Source organism: Struthio camelus, chromosome 11 (genome assembly GCF_040807025.1).
Source record: "Struthio camelus isolate bStrCam1 chromosome 11, bStrCam1.hap1, whole genome shotgun sequence".
Lineage (NCBI taxonomy): Eukaryota > Metazoa > Chordata > Aves > Struthioniformes > Struthionidae > Struthio > Struthio camelus.
Genome location: NC_090952.1, coordinates 3,429,043 through 3,449,538, shown reverse-complemented (window position 1 = coordinate 3,449,538; position 20,496 = coordinate 3,429,043). Strand labels below are relative to the sequence as shown.

General features: G+C 45.0%; 1 protein-coding gene across 7 annotated transcripts in view; it reads right to left on the bottom strand.

Annotated features, from left to right (window-relative positions):
* Nucleotides 1-942: 942 nt before the first annotated feature.
* The window catches only part of LOC104154208 (exocyst complex component 1), a 40,632-nt gene continuing 21,078 nt past the window's right edge, over nt 943-20,496 (bottom strand). For 6 of the 7 annotated variants that reach the window (XM_009690495.2, XM_009690505.2, XM_068956777.1 and 3 more), the window contains 10 exons: nt 19,131-19,280; nt 18,420-18,513; nt 10,771-10,889; nt 10,416-10,526; nt 9,927-9,997; nt 8,671-8,911; nt 7,513-7,696; nt 6,073-6,272; nt 2,619-2,813; nt 943-1,825 (listed from right to left, as the gene is read on the bottom strand). In XM_009690495.2, the coding sequence (XP_009688790.2) occupies nt 1,670-1,825; nt 2,619-2,813; nt 6,073-6,272; nt 7,513-7,696; nt 8,671-8,911; nt 9,927-9,997; nt 10,416-10,526; nt 10,771-10,889; nt 18,420-18,513; nt 19,131-19,280 (1,521 nt within the window). In that variant the 3' untranslated portion in view covers nt 943-1,669. The other variant, XM_068956776.1, reaches the window with a different exon arrangement.

The window sequence follows — 20,496 nt, the reverse complement described above, 5'->3', positions numbered from 1 at the left end:
GCCTGAACTATGTTGGAGGAGTGCTCAGTCACAGCCATTCCCCTCTCTGGCTATGAACCCCACTGATCTGCACCCTGACCTGCAGGCTGACTTCCTGGACTTCAGACCTATCTCATCACTAAGGACTTACTCAGTGGTCACTGGATTGTGTTACCTTCACCAGGCCTGTTCCTGACCATGGTCTGCAGGTTCAGTTCTCAGCTTGATCTTGGACTTGGTTCATCACTATGAACTTGTCTGATGATCTGGACTCTTGGACCACCATCCTTGGGCCTGCACTGCTTGCCCTGTGCAGGTACTGTGGGACAGGATCATGGCTAGTGAGACCTCTGACCAGCTGGCTGTGTTATTGTGCTCACCTCACAGCTCCCTACCCCTTGGGGAGCAGCTGGCCCTCACTGCTCCCTAACAAGGCCTGACATGGTGGAGATGTTCTGAAAGAGCTATGTTGAAAGACAGTCTGTTTCCAGCATCCCAGGTTTTACATCTGACCTTCACAGGCTTTCTGCCTCTTCTTTCCCACTACAGCTATACTAGTAAAGGAAGTTGGACCTGGGCTTAGGCCTTGGCTTAATGCTTGTTATTCTTTCTGGCCCTGCTAGGCCCATGTAAACTAGCACCGTTTGGTAGGCAGCACGTTCCAAGGATTATTTCCAAGCAGCAGTATGAGCAAGGCTACTCTATTCTGAGGGGAAGAGAGATTAGCCTCATGAGAACTAGCCACTCAGAAGAGGGGATTGGCCTCCAGTCTAGAGACTGGCCCCTGGCCTGCTTTGAGGTTTTAGGGGGTTCCAAAATGTCAAATCTGCCAAAAATTTGATGCTTTCATTTGCATTAATTGTTATTTGTATTGAAATAAGGAGTTCAGGGTCTTCATTGTTTTAAGGCATGGCTATACTGGGTAGTAAATCTGCCCCAGGTCATCATCATAGGACACAAGAATTACACAAAGGCTGTATTTTCAACAACAAAAAGACATTAAGAACTTGTGACATTGCTACAGCATGCTTCTTGAGAAAATAATGTAAGAACAGGAAATTTCTTGAGAAACTATTTTGAATCCCTAGAACAGAAGAGTTTGTTCTACTCCAGTTTTCATTCAGGTAAAACTTTCCTCAGCTAAAAGGAATAAACATTGTGACATAAAGTAACTGAACTTTCAGCTCTTTGTACTGGAGTGCTGGTAGAGTAGCCATGTATGTTCTGATACCAAGATACAGCAACACTAGAAACACATCTAGGTGACTCAGTGCAAAGCACCTTCTTGTCTTAGCACAGATTCACTGTAAAATCTGAGAACAGTTAAAAAGGGAGAGGATTCTTGCAGGGAAGATAGCTTTCACTGTTCAGCTGCACAGGACACTGGGGAGTGGTTTTCTGAAGATGTACAGTATTGGCACTCACTTTGGCAGAAATTCAAGGTTTGGGAGTTTGTTACTAGTTGCATAAAGGTTCCTTGGAAGGAGAAAGCTCTGCCTTGGGTCTGGAAATGCTGACCTACTCTAAGACTGACAAGGCAAAGGTAATTTGGCATTAAGTTCAGGATGAGACCCTACATATCAAATATTATCCTGGGAAGGGGTTTACATTTGAGTTTAGCTCCTTAAAGGTGTAGCTGCAGGGGGTTCTGAACTACTCTCAACAGATACATATCCAGACAGGGCTGCTTTTACATGCTGGACGGAGTGATGGAGTTGAAGTAGCTCAGCAGGTTTTCCATGGTGAATTCCATGGTGATCCCTGACCCTGCATAGCAACGCTGGATGAGATCCTCAAACTCCTGGTACTGTCGTATGAACTCCTGTTCCATAGCATGCCACACCACCTGGAGAAAAACACACAGACTGTTAGCGCTCTCCTCATCAGTCTGTGACAACTATATGCAGATGCTTATTGCAGACAAAAGCAAGCCAAGTTTACACTGCCACACTAAAGTAAGTCAGGCCAGAAGGAACCACCTTTGGGCATCATCTGGAGAAAATATACTGTGAAATAGCTTAACTCCCTCAATGGCTCCATGCTAATCCACACTGCATGGATGTTAGTTCATTCTCGGCCTCTTTTTTGGGATGGACCAACCAGTTCTTCTTGAGGTGACATCCTGCCTGAGGTCTGGGCTGTTCTAGGGACTGTTTCTGTAGGTTGTCTGAGACAGCAGATAAGGCCAAGCTACATTTGTTGCCTCCAGGACTATTCGACTGGGCCTGAGTGTGACAAGAACCTCCCACATGCCATCCACCTGTACACTAACACATACTCTGTTTCTCGCTCACCCTGGTGGGCCACAAAGAAGATCTATGTTCTTTCAGGCACTTTGAACTCCATCACTACAAAAAGTAATAATTGGATCCTGAGAGCAGGATTAGACCGTGCTTCGGTGCTAATCTCAGTTTCTGCTGCCTGAAGGGAAAGCAGTTCAAGTCTTTGGGAAGGCAGCAGAGAAGTCACTGAGGAACAGGATGAGAGAATATTGAAAGGAAGGAGAAGATGAAACATCTGGAAGGGTGAAGAGAAACAGTGGGTTGGAGACCTCTTCCAAATTTGTTCCTTTGCAAGTCCTAAGCCCCCCCAAAACTTCATACCATTGCACCCAGATGTGAGGCCCACATTGCAATTACCGGCAAAAGATTTTCCTCTGGGGAGAGATACTTGTGGATTTTCCTGTAGAGGGTCTCAAGGGCTCGTTTTACTTCCTTGCCAGGGTATTTTTCAATGACCTTCCTCAGCTCTTGCTTGCTGTAGGCCAGATGAAAGCTGACTTCCTCTTCTTTCACCCCCTGAGCCACACGGGCTTTCACACCTTCAAAGAAGTGCTAAAAAGGCAAAGAGACACTCACCAGTGAGCTGCCCTAAAATGGACTCCTGTGTAAGGGCTGAAACCCAACTCCTTTACTCAGTTCTCTTCCTAAGTCTAATTGAGCAGAAATCAGGTATTTGGGACTTTTTATTATCCTCTAGGAAACCAGGGACACTGTACAGGCATAGCATGCTGTAGAGAACTTCCTCAGTTCTTTTCCCTCCCTGCTTGGCAAGGAGGATCTCAAAGGGCTGCAACATCATCGAGCAGTGTGACTGCTGAAAAACCACTCGTTTCTTGTTGCTGCATATAGCGTCACTCACTAGAGAGGGTTCGGAGCAAGTGCCAGGGGAATCCCAGAATCTGCAAAAATGCAAAGCAGAACCCAAGTTTTCTCAGTTCTTCCAAGATATTGTAAGAAAGCAGAAAAGGCCGATCCGTAGGGAGGAATTTCAAAAGGAACATATATCCCACCTCAAGCATGGCTGCCACATCTTAGAGCCCAGGGGTGTGCCAAACCTCAAAGAGAAACAGGCCAGGATAAATGTGTCTCAGCTTTTCAGGAAAGTGTCAGCAGCAGTGAAGCTCCACAAAAAGCTCAGTGCTGACATGATACAGTTTTTTTCTGCACAAGCTCTTCCAGGCCCAGAATCACGGAATCTGTCAGGCTGGAAGGGACCTTGGGAGGTCTCTAGTCCAACCTCCTGCTCAAAGCAGAATCAGTACTGGATTCAGATCAGGCTGCTCAGGGCTTCTATTCAGGTAGGTCTTGAAAAACCTCCAAGCAGCAGCCTGTTCTAACGCTTTGTTATCCTCATAGTATTTTTTTTTTCCTTATACCTAGTTGGAACCTTCCTTGTTTCAATTTATGACTGTTGTATCCCATCATCCTGCCATGTACCTTAGTAATGGGCCTGGGTCTGTCCTCCTGCTAACCTCTTCCTAGATATGGGAAGGGCTGATGTTAGGTCCCCTCATAGCTGTTTCTTCTCCAGGCTGAAGAAGCCCAGCTCCCTGAGCCTCTCCTCACAGGACAAGTGCTCTCAGACCATTCAGTGGACCTCCGCTGAATTTGCTCCAGCTTATCAACGACTCTCTTGCCACAGGAGGCCCACGGCTGAGCACAATATTACAGATGTGCTGTGATACAGGCTGTATAAAGGAGGACCTCCTGGCTACTTTCCTGTTCATACAGCACTGTAAACTGTGTGCTGTCCTGCATATCTGTACTGCAATTTGCAATGGAAAAATACCCTAAATCCCAAGGATTTTTCAGGGAAAAAGGGATCCCTAAATGTATTAGCTCTTTTTAAAATTAGAAATGGGCTCCTACATCGCTTAGGCACTTTTGCAATTTTTCTTCACATTAGCAAATTGAGCTCAAACTTGAAAAGCTACATGGGATACATAAGAAGCCAAGGTTAAGACTGTGGAAATCTTTGAGCAGAGCACAATGAAAGTGCCCTCCTATGTTAGTCACTTTGTTTTGTTGTCAGCAATAAAACTAATCTTTCCGGTATAGGAAGGATTTGAAGCTATTAATATAGACAGGGCTGAAAGTAGCATAAGACACTGAATTGATCTTCCAGTCAAACCTGCAAGACATTTGACAGCAAAGACTGGAAATAAATCAAAAGTAGTAGGCCCTATAAAGGATTCATGCTGAACTCAGATTTTATTAGACCTTTTTTAGCCAGTTGAGCACGTAAGCAAGGAGCAGAACTAGGAGGGGTCTCCAGAGCAGCTATCAACCTGGGAAGAACGTGAATGCCTGTTTGAGCTGACAAAGCCGGATGCTTTTAGCTCTGTTAACAAAGCAGCCACTTGGAAAGCCTGAAGCTATATTAAATTTATTAGGCCAAGCAGCCACACAAAAAGAACTAGCATCTGACAGACACAGACATGCAACCAGAAAGGAAGCAGGTGTCTGAACAAGTCCTCACAACTCCATGCTGAGGCTATGAGTCACAGAGGTAGATCTGAGCATATAACAACATCTAAGACAGCATAACCATGTTCTTACAGGGGGAGCTGGGTCTGTGCTGCACCGGAAAAAAAACAAAAAGCAAAAAACACAGTAGTAAGTGATTGGAGGTGTGGAAACATTTGGGAAGTGACAGTGCACTAATAAAATAATCTCAAGTTGGAATTGGGGATGGGTGAGGGAGGGGCAGTATGGGGATGGGTGACACCAGTTAGAGTCCAACACCCTTATTTGCGCTGAGAAGTGTATTATGGCTTGAAAGCGAACCCACACTCTAACTGGAAATCCATTCAAATTCTTATTTTGTCCACAAACTGGAACAAGAAACAGTGGTAAAATGTCATGGATGAATCAAAACCAAACTGAAGCAGGTTTAACGACATCTGAATCCAGATCAGAATGGAACCAGAAATCATTCCACTTCCATTCCCCTTCTGAACTGCAGAAACTATCCTAGTGCGAGTAACAGTGTGACAGTCAGACAGGAGTTTTACTCCATGAAAGCATTCAGCCTTAAGTAACCAAGGGTGCTGGAGAAAACAGCTAAAACTTGTCTGGCATCACTACTCTTCTGTGAGGTGTCTGAATTTAGTACAACAGGGTTATTTGCAGTCTGTCCCATCTTCATTCTGGAGTGTTGTTTTCATTGCTAAAGGCCAGAAGCTCTCGTATCCTCAGGCTGAAGAGCAGTGATTCTGCATGGGAAGAGACTGTTTTATTCAGCCAGAGTTTGTGAAAAACTTTGAGCATTTAAAGCAATGATGGAGCGAGCCACTGTATGCAGCAGGGCTGCTGATTGTAGTCTGCAGGGCTGAAAGAGTGTTTGAGGGGACCCCAGGGCAGGACAAACTCTACCTTAAATACTCCTGGCAGATACGTGGCTATCTTGTTCCTAAAAGCCTGCAACAACGGATATTCCACAGTTCCACAGTTCTCCAGGTAGTCTGTCCTTGGGCAGGCTTACCATGAAGAGGTTTTTCTTGATGTCTAACAAAATCTCCCTTGGCATTACTTAATCATGTGATTTCTTGTCCTATCCATCATGGTCATAGAAAAGGATTTATTCTCTTAATCTTGCCACAGTCTTTTATGTATTTTAAAATTATCACATCATCTCTTGCTTAACTCTGTTGGAGACCACCTCCACTGCTTCTTACATTCTTTTGCAGGAACCTTTAGATCATAATTTCTCTACTCTGGACTTTGTCCAGGGGGTTCATAATTTCTTGAAGTGCATTCCCTTTGAGACCAAGAAAAGGTGCTGGACAAGGTCATTTTATACCATACTCACATTGAGTTTCTCCAGTGGCTGGCCCAGGTACTTGACGACATATTTCTCCAGGTGCTGACTGTACCTTTGCTTGGCTTCTCTTTTTTTGCCCTCCAGGCAGTGTATTTTCTTTTGGCATAGGAAGCAGTGAATGTGGTGGAAATTTTCCATCATGATCATATCTGTATTGGCCTTGAGGTTTGCCGAGGACAGACTATTGACTTAAAAAAGAAGAATAAATCAAACATAGAGAGAAGAAACTCCAAGCTGGATCAGGAGAGACATGAGGTGAAGAGACTGTCATGCATTGGCTAACGGTAGACACCTTTATCAAGAGTTCAAGTGAACCTCATCACACATTGTTTAGCTCTCCAACCACCTTGCCTTGCAGAGGAAGATACAGGTTTTGAATTCATGACACGTAACGCCTGTTTACACAAAAGAGTGCAGAGGCATCCAAGCTCACTCCAGCCCTGTCCAAACCTGCTTCTAAACTGAAAGCCAGAGAAGCATGTCCAGTGTGGTGCTCACGCAGCCTTACTAGCGCACACACAGCTCACTGTGCTGCAGCTACATGCCAGCTGGTCTGGAGAGGGCTAGAGCTTGAGTAGCTCATTGTGCATGCAGAACGGAGACGGCCGTTCTCCTCCATCACTGTAAACATGCCATTAGACTGTCTTATTTGAACTGTCTGAGTTCTTCCAGTACCAGAGGGAGTAACTATTCATTACACAAATACTAATCCCCATTAATTATCTTGATTTCCTATCTCATTTGCTTTGCTGTAAATATTACTGCAGCCTGGAAGGGCCTGTATGTATTAGTTTTTGAGCTGCTGCTCAGTGAGTCACCCCAGGCTCATCTGCAGACAGGAGTTGGCTTTCTGCACCACCTGCTCTACTCTGTAGGTCCTGAGCTGCCTGGGAACAAGAGCTCTTGTCTATGAGTGTTTCTGTACACAGGTGCTCAGACAGATGTGAACATGAATGAATACCTGGGAAGCGGTGTTATATCACAGTTTTAAAATAGCAGAATTTTCTTGGCAAAACAAAATTCTGTATTTCATGTGACTCTCTTTGCAACAACTCAGTTCAGATCTAGACCTGTCTTTCAGTGTGTATGTGTAATAGAAAAAGACAAATCCCTGATACGCGCAGCCCATCTGGGAAAGGAGAGACTGAAATTAGATTCAAAGCAAGGCACATGTGTCTCAGCCCTCCATTACGACTGGAATCATCCCGGTGTAGGCAGACACCACGCACCCCGCATGCTGTGGTTCTTGTCTGATATTCTTAGGCCTCTACTCACTGAAGGCAATTTAAGCTTCAGGCAGTGATCAGGAGATAGAGCCTGCACATAGCCTGCTCCTGTGGCTCAGTTGATTAGTGGTAACTCCTTAAGTTGCAGCAACGCTGTTGCCTGTCTGGACTTACACGCCCAGACTTCAGTTTTGGTACTCACTGCTGCTGAAGACGCTGCTGGCTAGTCTGACATGTGCTTTGTCCAGTTCTCCTCTCCGTTGAGCTGACCTGAACACTTCCTCCGAGAAATTCACAAACTCCTCAAAGCGGCTCACGAACGGCAGAATCCCTCCTTTCATCTTGCTGGTCACCTTCGCCTCCTCGATCTCTTTGCACAAGGCCCCCTGGCAGTGATACACAAAAACAACACTCTCAGGCCCAGCGCAGCCCCAGCCTCATTTTGCAGCATGGTAAGACACGTGCCAGAAAGCAATTAGACCTTGTATAACAGCATTGCTGAACCCTAACCTCTGATCTTCAAAAAGACAGTGTTTTTTGGCACTCAGGGACAAATTGGCATCGCAAGTTGAAATAATCAGTTGAGTACTACTTCTCTTTTCAGGCACGTCTACAGGAAGATATGTGAACGTCCTTGCTTGAGGCTGGACATGAGGCAACACTAGCTGCTCTCCTGGATTTAGCACACCTGATCTCCCAGGCTGTTTGGTTCTTGGTTCAGACACAGCGCTGCAGTCTCCCCACACGTACACCCACAGCTCCTAGGCCAGAGGTATTCACTACTGCCACTTCCAGCACTCCTCAGACAGCTTCATGAACAGACTTGCTGCTCCAAGTTTTGGCACAGCTGCCCTTGCTGTCAATACGTGACTTCCCTTGTCCTCAGTCGACTTGGGGCCGGGGTCCCCTGCCAGTTCTGGCAGGATCTCAGTCCTCACACACTCCCCTCCCTGCAGCTCAGCCCTCAAGTATTCCCTGCTGCACCACACGAGAACAGAAGACCTTGGCTCTGACCATTTGACCTTCCTGTCACAGCTCTCACAGCCTCCCAGCACTGTGAATAAAAAAAAAAAACAAAAAACTCTTCAGTTAGTTTGACCAGCCTGATGAGTCAGGAATGATGAGGGAAAGAGCACAAGGTACTTCGGTTTATTGTGCCCTGCCTCCCTCACGTAGATGTAAACATTGATTCAGTGAGGTTCTAGCCCTCCCCAAATCAGAGAGCCAGACCCCTGCCTGACATAAGCCAGCGTTGCCTTCAGTAGAGCTATGTTAGAATAGGAGTTCAGAAGATTTTAGAGGAAGACAAACATTACTCAGGACTACTTGCGCTTATTCCTACTGACAACGTGACACTCACAATGCATTTGTTGAAGCTGCTCTTGGCCAGGAGTAGCATGTTGCCCAGGACAGTGCTGAGGAAAGATGAGGGGAGAGCTGAGGAAGAGCCCCACATCTTAAAAATGGAGTCATTCAAGGTAACCAGGACCTGCAAGCAGCTGAACGGGTGGACTTTATTACAAGCATCTAGAAAGCCTCTCAGCTCTGGTTCCAGGGAACTGAAGATCTCACTTAGCAGTCGAGTTGTATGTTCTTCTAGTCTAAAAAAGAGTAAGCAGTTAAAGGAGGAGGAGCACTGGCAACATGACCAGCTGGAGAGGGCATGGATGAAGTTAGAAAAGAGAGAATCAAAGCCTTAAATATCACAGTACAACCTGTTTACGCTTGGGTCATCTTTCTGCTCCTCACTGTCTCTGCTTGGGTGATTACGAGGTCAACCTCCAGCAGGAGGGCAGGTTAACTATGGAGTCAAGCTGCTCCGCTCCCTCTAACGTAAGTTTGCTTGAGCTACTTTTTTGGTGGAAGAGTAGCCTGTTTCACTAACACTGGAACGTTTCACAGCGTTGAACTGGTTTTGGTGAAATTTTCACCAAGACAAAAGTAAAATACAAATAAAAGTCCTTGTTTCGCTTCAGAACTGGTGAAATTTTTCGTTTCAATACAGTTCAAATGTTTTGCTTTGATTTTCTGTGAACAGTCAATATTATGATTCCAACTATAACAGTACATATCATATACAATTATAAAGAGAGTATACATAATGGAATATATATCATAGAGTATTACTGTGTATATGAAATGTGTAGTATATATGCTATACTGTCTATACTATTCTATACTTAGTTATTATTATCAAACTTTTCCTATTTTGCCATCCGAAGGACATTTAAGTGTTTTTATGCTGACTTTTTTTTAAGGTTCTGCTCCATAAAATATTTTCACTTTATAACATTGCTAATAAGGAACTAAAACTGATCAAACATAAGACTTTCCCATGAAATGTAAATCTCACTTGCTGATCCACTCTGAAGCAGAGGCACTGTACGGGGAAGAGGCAAAACCAGGAGGCTCTGCTCAGTGTCTCTGCATGCCCAGCTAAGATGTCTCCTGGTTATTGCTGTCCAGGGTGCAAAACCCGGGACCATATAACAGAAATCCGGATGGTGGAGAGTGGGGAAAAAAAAGTCCCTCCATCAGTTCCTCAGCCAGTCCCTATAGGACTTTCCAGGCTATGCCCTTGTTAGAGCAGCAAGCTATCCCTGATTCCCCACATACTGGCTCCGAGGCTTGGTGCAAGAAGGATCCTCTGAGGATGCCATGCTTTCTCCTCCCTTAGTGGCTGATGCCTGAAAGAAAGAATGGGATGGAAAGTATGATTTATTTGTCAAGATCTCATTTGTGCCCTCCCGCAGAAAGAAGAACTTTAGCTCTAGATTTTATTTCAGCAAAAGTAATGCTGCCTCATACTGCAAGCCCATGTTCAATGCTTGGGTACATGCTGATAGAGAGCCTGTGATTTTGCTGGAGCCATCGATTATGTCCAGTGCAATTTTCCTTTACCATTAAGAAGCTGTGGTGTCTTATCCTTCCCCCCTTACTGACTCCTGACACTTAACACCAACTGTTGCTTGAAGAAAAGAGCCCAGAACATCTCAGATATCTGATACTGGTAAGCAGCCCTCCCGTTGTGCCTGCCGAGTTTTGTATCAAGCAGGTGGGGGGACTGGCTAATGGGAATGGAGAGGACGCAATCCTCATACTTACCTCTAGCACCTCCAGGTCTGCAGCATCCTGGCTTAGTAGGAAGAATTTCTCAATGAACCGCTGCTCTGCAGTGCACAGGGGTTGCAGCTCTTTCAGCACCTGCTCCAACATCTGGTCAGAAACCATTGGACACATTAGAAACCCCTTCAAGCATACATTGAGGACACTGGAGTAGATGTCTGTGTCCTCCTGAAGTGAAGTCTAAGCCACTGTGAGGAAAGGTGCCAGCAGTACAAAACACACATGCTTCTGCTCCAGATATGAAGCACTAAAGAAAGGACTGTGGAGCAACTTGCAGCACTGGGCACAGCCTCTGTGGGACATGTGAACCATTTAGTAAGTCTCAGCTCCTTACTTTGACGACATTGCCTCTGTTCGGTATGTCCTCCTGGCCGTCTCTGCTCTCAAGGAGGTTCAATCGAGATAGCTGCCTGCTCCCAGTCATCAGAGGCTTGTCTAAGACTTCCTGTAGACCTGGAACAGGCACAGTACTTTGGTAGGCATTTGCACATCTCTCTCCTTCTTGGCCTCTCCAGATCCTCTCATAATGTTAATGGCTTTACAGGTTTTTTTTATTCCCGATCTTAAGTGTGAATCAGCCTTTTTGTGTCAGATTTCCATCAGATTCAGATATGCAGGGGATAGAGGCTTTGTTCTCGTTTTCAAATCTACCTTCTCATCTGGTTTTCACTCTTTCTCTTGTTACCTTTTTAATTATTTTCCCTGTCTGTGACACTTACCTCTTTCCTATTTAGTGCTTAGTACAAACTCTTCAGAACAAGAGAATGTAAAAAATATATGATGATAAGAGCGTAAGTGCGTTTCAGGAAAAAATGTTTGTTGCTTTGGGTTTTTTTTGGTAAATTGCTATTAAACAAAATCTCTGAAAGGGAGGGTTGGCTTCTCTCAAAAACTTACTTTTTTAACTCATAAATGCTCATTTGGAAATTAATACACTTTTCAAACACTGGGAATTTTAACTATAGCATTTTCACCAGCTGGCTGGCTTCAGCTGAAAAGTTGAAAATATTCTTTGAAATTTGCATCAAAAAGTACCATTATATCACTGAAAAGTTCCGTGGGGAAATATCCCTATCATATACGGATTAATTCTAAAAATCATTCCACTAACCTCAGAGGTCCTTGCCTTGGTGACTCAAGCCAGCTTTCCATTTCCTGTAATATCTGAAACATCCTTATTAGAGTTACTACCTTCAGGGGTTTTACCTTTGGAAAGGTTTTGGGGGATATTGTACATGGTGAGCAGGGATGAGAAATGACAGACAACTCTGCTCATCACCTCAGTCTTGCAAAAAAACCCAAGAAAAATAATGACCAACTTCATAATCTTCTTCGCACCCTTTGCAATGGGATATGATGAATAAATGATATTTTTCTTGTCGGAAAGTGGAAAAAACGGGAAAAATTATCTTCCTGCAGCAAACCGGAATGAATTTTTCAAGGCGGTAAATTTAAGCTTGGAAAAGGGAATGGGAAAATGAGGAGAAAAAATTGTTGACTTGCAAATAATTGTAAATGGTTTGGAGTTTGCATTCTGAACTCTCCCATAGTAAATAAACAAGGAAACTCTCAAATCTGCAGGCAGTATATTTAGAACTGATCAACATTAACAATATTTTATAAGGCCCAGAAGTAACCCTAAAAAATTCACAGCCACAGTAATGAGTAGAAAGAAACAGGCATTGAGAACTAGAATGAGCCTGTGTTTTTAAAACAAGGATGAGAAATGTTATTAGCCTGTCACATGAGGCATGCATGCTTGTGGCTTGGATTTTTGTTCATTGAGCAGTTCACCCTGGAGAGGGACAAGTGAAAGAGAGCACTTTTAGGTGGGTAAATTGTCTTTTTCTGCAAAAATAAACCTAAGATAGATCCTAACGGAGACTAGCAAGGAGCTAATCTTTGATAGCTTTACTGATGAGCAAGGCAAACCACTGTACACCGAGACCAGACTCCAGCACCTGGAACACACAGAAAAACTCATCTGAGCAGAGCTAACTGCATTGCTCGGGGGAGCAGTTCATTTGCAGGAAAATGTCATTAGCTCGACAAAAATTCAGCATTTGGGTGAACTTCCTACCTGTCTCAGACCTCTTCGTACACCAGGGAGCAAAGGATGCTGCCCACATACCCACTAATTAACGGTAGTCCTACCCGAGGGCCCCATACAAGCCCAGGCTGCCACCAGCCCTACCTGCCCACCCTGACGCTAATGAAGGGAGTCCTACTGCTCGCTCATCCTGGCTGTGGAAACAACACCAACTTCAATCTTAGACCTTGTAGTGTGAACCCTGAAGCCCCAAGCCCTAACGCTAGCCTGAAAAGACCGAAGGGTCCCTGAGTGATTTCTAGCACAGGTAGCAGGTCCCAGCTTTCATACCTGCTCAAGAGGCCATGTAAGCTCCAGTGAGCACCCCAGTCAAGAAGATCTGTGAGCCCGAGTGTAGCCCAGAAAGACCCATTGACACCGGACCTAACCCCAAAAGCCCAACTCCATCCCTATCGCAGGAGACTTTCCAGGCTTCCACTTCAGCATTAAGCTCCCTCAGCCAGTAAGCCCCACATGCTCCAGCACCACTCCAGTTAGTCCTTTTGTTAATGCCTGCAGCAAATTTAGTGCAGTGCTTCGAGGACGGGGAAACAGAGCAATACTCCGAGGTGCTGCAGCAGGCACCCTGCATCAGCTAGGTCAGCAGTTGAACTTAAAGACTTATACCTTTGGTCAGCCCACAAAGCACAAGTGGGGAAAGACTGGAACAGAGAAGTGGCTTCCGACTTTTGGGTAATTTATAACTGTGTAATAACAGGTTCGGAGCCATCAAAATGGCCAAAATGGCCTTCCATCACTGCAGGTGGTTTCACAGAGGCTGAATTTTCTCCCAGGGTTTTAATTACTCCCTTTTTTATGGGACCCACATAGACATGAAAGAAAAATAGACAAAACACTAAAAGGAAATCACTGGTTTAACATTTACCGAAAGAGGATTAGGCAGACTTGCTGCAACACATGTCTTTCACTGCCCTTTTTTATTTTTAACAAGTCTGTTTTCATAAAGGGACTCTTTAATAGCCAAGCCATCTCTGCACCTGCAATGTTCCTCCATTTTAATAGCTTTCTGAGCGAACCCAGCTGTGCTTTGGCGGAGAGATAAATGTTGTTGTTTTTTTTTTTCTATTACCCAACAGAATTAAAGTCCTTTGCTCAGAGCCCATCAATTATTTTGCCAACTAGGAACGAGGGCCTCTTTATCCTATATACAGTCTTTGTTATTTCCTTTTATTTAAATAAAAGCATGTACCCTTCCTCAGGAAGTGGAACCTGATCACATTATTTTATAAACCACGGATCACAGTTTGCTTCCCTGTTGCTAATTCCCAGGGCTTGCTTGCTACCAGTATGGTTATTAGTGCTTATCAGGAATTCCTATTTTTAAGCAAGAAAGAGCACATTTCCCCAGGAAGTGCTATGTCCAGGCATCAGGGGGTCCTGAGAGGAACGTTGCCTTTTTTATCCACTTGGTTTACACAATGTGACAGGTGACCCAAACCAGATGCCCATCTCTGCTGGCCTGAGTGCAGAGTCCGCGTTGAGAGTCTGTCTCCTCACTGGTGAGGCACAAAACAGCTCGCATCGAGTTATGCAACCTGCTGGAAGCAAATTGGATCTGACTAGAATATCTCCTTGACGCTTTCTGGGGGACACTGAGAGAACACTATCCTGCAGGCGGATGGGGTATGGAGCCGTGCAGCCTGGCAGGATGACAAAGCAGTGATTACAGTGATAAAAGTAAGCTAGGACTTTGGAGTCCTTGGTTGTAACCCCAGCTTTGCCATAGCACAATTGTAGATGCGTCACCCATGGGCCCAGCTTTCCCAAATAGCTATCTCCCCAAAGGCCTAGCTAGGTAAAGGAGTACATATCAGAACAGTCAGAGCACAAGCTTCAGGAAACTAGGATCTGTCTGTTCTTATATACATCTCAGGGGTTCATTTGAGCACTCTGCAAAGGTGAGTCCATGACTCTACCTCTTTTTCTGCTCATTGCAGTGACTGCTCTATTGGTAAACAAATCCCCTCTTCCACATAGGGTGGATCCATAAGAAAAAGGACGCTAAAGTGCTTGGGAAGGCGGAGTTCATTCGACAGGAGCTATCAATGCCAACGGTGTACCCACAGCTGAGTGTCAACACAGGCAGGGCAAAAGCAGGCGAGCACTGGAGAGCCACGTGAATTTGCCAGCTACAGGTTATCTGTGGGACTGAATGATCCTACACAGGGAATGAAGGTCAGGTTCCCATTTGGGGCATGAAAGGGGTGGATTCTAGACACCGGGTAATTGTCCGCTGTCTGTTCTGCCTCGATGTATTATTGCCAGCTCGCATAACCAACCGGAGGAGATCTTGGGAGGAGGAAGGGCATGCCTCCCAGAGCTGGGCACTGCATCTTTGAAAAGCTGGAAAGGAAGCACACAGACAGCGCTTGGCTCTCCTCTGTGCTCTCAGTCCTGGCCAATAAATCTTTGTGAGGTGTGGCAACCCAACATCAGCCCATCACTGTCTGTTTTGAACACAGGCCTCCTTTCTGGTGTCAAGATAGCAGCAACATGGTCTGCCAAAGTATTGAAAAGGCCTGGTATCCCAGATGTAGCCAGCAGTATATTGAATCCTCCAGCCAGCTTCCAACACTGCTTGGTACCTAACACTTCCAAGGAGGAAGGAGGGTATTCAGGAAGATGTTACATTTTTAACAGGCCCATTGGAGAAGTATCTTCCTTTACAGTTCTTATGAAATGCTATTCTTTGTCGGATAGTTCATTATCCCAGCATTATCCTAGAATTATCATTATAGCCTGATTTTATTTTTCTGTCATCTTCTTACTATAGTCTTTCCTGAGCCCTTCAGCTTCAGTAACAACTTGTAGCAACAAGTAAATTGGTACAACAGGTTAACAACATTACACAGAAGGAACTTCCTAACACTAGTTTCCAGTATGTCCCTTTGATTCTATTGCCTTATTATTGCCTTTTATAACCTATTTTTTTTAATTACAAGGGGGATTCATAACGTCCCATTGACTTTTCCTGTATAACTCATTTTTTCATGCTTTTCATCATATCACCCCTTTTCTGCTAGAAATAGCAGAGAGTTGTTGATCCCTATTTTTCACAGTCTGCTGATAATTCTCCCTTGTTTGTCTCCCCAGTTTGGCAAATCATTCTAGTCTGGAAAAATACGTTTCTGGTGAGTACAGGGAGTTGTTCATTTTCTCTACTTCTAGCAAAATGAAAAATTGTAGTTAAGAACTAGTATCTGAGCAGGTGGTAAAATTCTACTGTTTCCCTTCTTTTCCACTTCTCTCTTTTTTCCACCTAAAGAGGTTAAATTTTTGAAAATGAAAAGAACAAGGGAGAGAAAGTCCAACTTATCTTCCTTTTCCCCTCCTCCTCTTTCCAGTGGAAAAAGGTTTTTTAGTGAGGTTGTTTTTTTTTTTTTAATAACAGAATGACATAAAAAGGCTTCAGGACATGTGTGCTCTGTTGCAGGTACGCATATGTTGCTAGCACTGACTCTTGTGAATGGTAATGCAGCTTTGAGCCCAAACATAAAACAGCTCCATGTGCGCTCCATGGCAGGGCCTGGGCTAGTTTTCTTTACAAAACCACCTTTCGTAGTCAGCAAGACTATGTGCTCCAACTAGAACTATTTCAGCAGATTTTTTACATATAATTTATAGTTTAGCGAATTGTTAAAGGGATTATATTTTAAAGCAAGCATACTGTAGTGATGCAATCCCTCTCAAGATGCATTTAGACAGCTATAGCGAGAATACCTCCTTAGCAAGCAATTACGCTGGTATAAGTTCTTCATGTCTCAGCTGATCACTTGTTAAACTACAAGCTGTGGCTAAATTGCAGTCCTAAATTACTACTGCACATCATCATTTGGTCCCGTGGTCTTGAAGTTGCCTGCTTCTCTGGCATGTGTGGTTGTGTTTCTTTCCTGGGGAACTGGGCAATGGGCAGGGAATAGGGGGAGCTTGAAAGGGTCATGGGTATATTGGTCATTCTGGCACAGATTTGAGGTATGGCTATGATGCACACCCAAGGATGGGAACTGAGAAGTGCGCCTGTGTCCCTCACTTCACACACAGCCTCTCCCAGCTGGGTTGACAGGTCTGTGCTGCTCTGCAGAAAGACACCAGACAGGACTGCTAATCCTGGGGACGGAACAGTGAATCCAGCCATTAGAGATGAGCTAAATCACCTCTGCTCCAAAGACGGGAGAGGCCTCAGGAAGCTCTAGGGAATTTAAACTGGACTTTCCAGGTCTCTCTCTGGACCATCGCTGCCTAGCATCTCAGGTTTGCAGCCTGAAACTGTGGGCCCACCCTTGGACTGGGACCCACAGGGAAGGACTGGGAATGTAGCAAGGGGGCTGAGCAGACACAGCACCCAGTCTCATTCATGCTTTTCAGTGCTCTGTCCCTTCATCACTGTGAGGGTGAGTTGCTGCAGCCATGATTCGGAATAAAATGCTGCTGAGTGCTCCCACCTGGAGGAACACAGCACCAGTCAACAGCAGCACAACTTGGGGCACAACGGAAGCCTCCTGCTGTAGTCCTCAAAGTGGGAAAAGCTGCAGGTAGAAACTCTGTTTTGTAACCTTTTTTGTGCAAATTGCTTCTAGCACAGGCTCTCTCTGTCCCTGCTTGGGGCTCACCAAGTTTCTCACAGGTCCACAGAGCAGAGAGGAAATTACAGCAAGGTCAGTTCAGAAACTGAGGAAATCGGCCCTGGGAGGGCTACAGAAGTGGAAGTCATCTACAGGGATCTGATCCCGCAGCCAGGTGGGCTTCAGGCTAGCTTGGTCCAGCTGCCCTTGATCCAGGCTCACCAACCATCCTTTATACCCAACAGGAATGGCATGTCCTTCACCCCAGAAGACAAAAGATGGGCAAATAACATGACAGCTGTGTGTCAGCTAGACAGGGGCCACTGGTAAAATCACTGCTATGTGACCAGTCCAGCAACTACTGTCAAGCAGAGCCTTTTGCTTGGATCCTTCAGCTGTTAGGCATGACTCCTGTTTCCTTTCCTAGGCTTAGTCCTCCAGCTCCAGCCAGCACACACAGTGTCTCCTAGGATATAGACACAGTGATAAAATAGATGAAGAGCTGGAGGAAGCAATGATTGATAGCACTTCATTAGACTAAACACATGATGCAAAGTGGTTTTTGACATTCAACTTGGGCCAAGTGGGGAGGGAATTTTCCATTCCAGTACTTTGTTTTACTAAAGGAAAATGTGATTTTTGCAAAATCAAAGACTTCTAGAGAGAACAGATCAGTTTCTCTTTTTATCTTCAGAAAAACCTGACCGGAATATTTTGAGTCAGATGCAGAGATTGCTGTTGAAATGATCAGCTTGGGACAACATGGTTTCACAGTCAAATCACTATGAAATCATTCTGCTCTCACAATACTGCTATGAATACACTTGTGTCTTCAGGGACAGGCTTGGTGCAATCTCCTTGCAAGGAAAAAGAGTGTCTAAGGAGGCTGTGACCAGCTCTGCTTGCATGAAATAAGGACCAGATATTAAACTGGCAGTCCCATGCCCCCCTCTCTTACGGCTCCTCAAGATATGATCGCAGCTACCTATGCATATTTTGTGAGTCCGAAAAGAGGAAGTCACACAGAAGCTACAGTTCTGAGAAGCACATAAACAATGCTGAATAATACACAGGCCAAGGTTCACACGCGCGCACGCACACACACACACACACACACACACAGAGCCTGGTGTAAATCAGAATCACTTTGTCACTTGCTGCCAGCTGGAGACCCAATCCATAGAGAAGAAAGTAAATTCATGGCACAAAATCTGGGGAAAATAGGTGTGATGGGGGACTAGTGCTGTGTTCCCTACTTAAAAATAAATCACTCCTCAGCAGCACAAAGGTCATATTTGCAGAATCACTTACTGGCCTTTCTTCTTCCTAGCAAGAGGGTTTTGGCTTGTTCAAAAAAGGCTTTGATTTCCCTGTCATAGAGTCTGCCGAGGTTCTGGGCATAGACCTGGAAGGACAAGGAAGACATCATCATCTCTCTGTGAACAGCTCCCACCTCAACTCCTTTCATAACGTTTTCTTCACCCTCCCACTTACAACAGAAGTTAGCAGAAGGCAACTGAAACAGACCTGCTGGTCTTTGTGTGTGAGACCTTTGGAAAGGCAAAAACCAGCAGGAAAATAGAAACCAAACTTCAGTGAAATACGAAGAACAGTTTCAATTACTTAACAAGTCCCTATTAACAGAGGATAAAAACATTAAGATATCCCTTCCCCAGCACCATTTAAATAAAGCAGTGCTGAATAAAATACAAGATTAACCACGTTCATTTCATATTTACGCCTCTCTCATTTTGTTTTCACCTGAATATTTCTGCACTAAAAAAACCAAACTTTAGAATTTTAGGATGTTTTATTCAAAACAATGTCTGCCACAGGGTCCCTTAGTGCTTTCTACCAAGCACAGAGTCCCAGCATCAGGTGGCCAAGCTGGCCTGACTCTCTCCTAGAAGTTCCCAATGTTGGAAGTTTGCAGGCAGTTTGGGTTTCATGAAGTCAAGCACTCAACACCAATTTGACTAATCTCTTTCTGATGGGTGGTTCGCTGAAGGGTTTCAGCCATACCTTGGGGAGATCACAGAACAGAATCGGGTTGGCACTCCTCAGCCAGGCCATGAGCGGGGTGTAGTGCACCAGTTCCTCATGGTGGAGTCCATGGCTTGGTGCAACTAGCTTGTCAACATGCTGCACGAGAGCAGGGACTTGAGTATTTCCCTAAAGGAACAGAAGCAAGGGAAAGACTTAAATACACTGCAGCCGTGAAAAGCTCTGAAAAATATTTGCCTTATAATCACCTTTGTAGTTCCCGTTCTGAATATATTTGAGAAGCAAATTTAAAGGGCAAAGAGGAACACCCTTGATCATTTTGAACTCCAATTTTAATCCCACTTTGTGGGAACATTTTGGAGCCCAAAGGAATAAACTGGCTCCCTGATAATATGTGGCATGCCCTGGCTAACTAGAGTGGTTAGGGGAAGACACAGGAGAACAAAATCATTGTTCAGGATTGTGTTGGAAAACTGTCCCTCCAAGCACTGGGAGGTGAAGGGGCTTCTGGATGAGGATGCAATGGAGTGAGGGAAGGATGCTGAGCAGTCACAGAAGAAACAGCCAGATGCAGTGCATCTGTCAGGGCCTGGCTGTGCTGGGACATAGCATTCACAGAAACAGAGTCAGGGAGGTGGGAAGGGAGCTCTGCAGGTTGGAGTCCAACCATCTGTTCAGATCAGGCCCAGTTACAGCAAGCTGCCCAGGGCCAAATCCAGCTGAGGCTGGAGATCCTGCAGTCTCTCTGACCCCTGTTTCAATACTTGACCACCATTATAGTAGGAGGTTTTTTGCTCTTATATTAGGTCAGAATTTCCTGTCTTCCAACTAGTGCCATTGCCCTTTATCCTGTCCCCAGGCATCTCTGGGAAAGCTCTGGCTCCATCTTGTCTCCAGCCTTCCATTAGGCAGTTGCAGGGAGCAGCGAGCGCTTTCTTTTCTCTAGGCTGAACAGACCAAGTATCTTTGGCTTCTCCTCATACTCCGTCCTTTGCACTTGCCTTTATGGAACTGCCTGTGGTTCCTGTCAGTCCATTTTTCCAGTCTATCTAATTCCCAGCATATTGAGCACCCCCCCGCCCCGCCGAGTACAGCATCACCTGTAAACTCACTGGTGAATGCAGAACTCTCCTGTTATTGAGGCGCTTAATAAGACATTGGACAGTACTGTCCCCAGTATTAATCCTTGCAGAATGCCCCTAGTACTCAGGCACCAGTTGGACTTTGTATCACAATCCTCTGAGCTCAGCAGTTCAGCTAATTTTCCTTCCACCTTATTGTCCACTTAGGTAGACGTCATTGTCTCACTGGTTCGGCTATAAGGATATAGTGGGAGACCGTGTCAAAGGCCTTGCTAAATTCAAAGTACACAGCGTCCACTGCC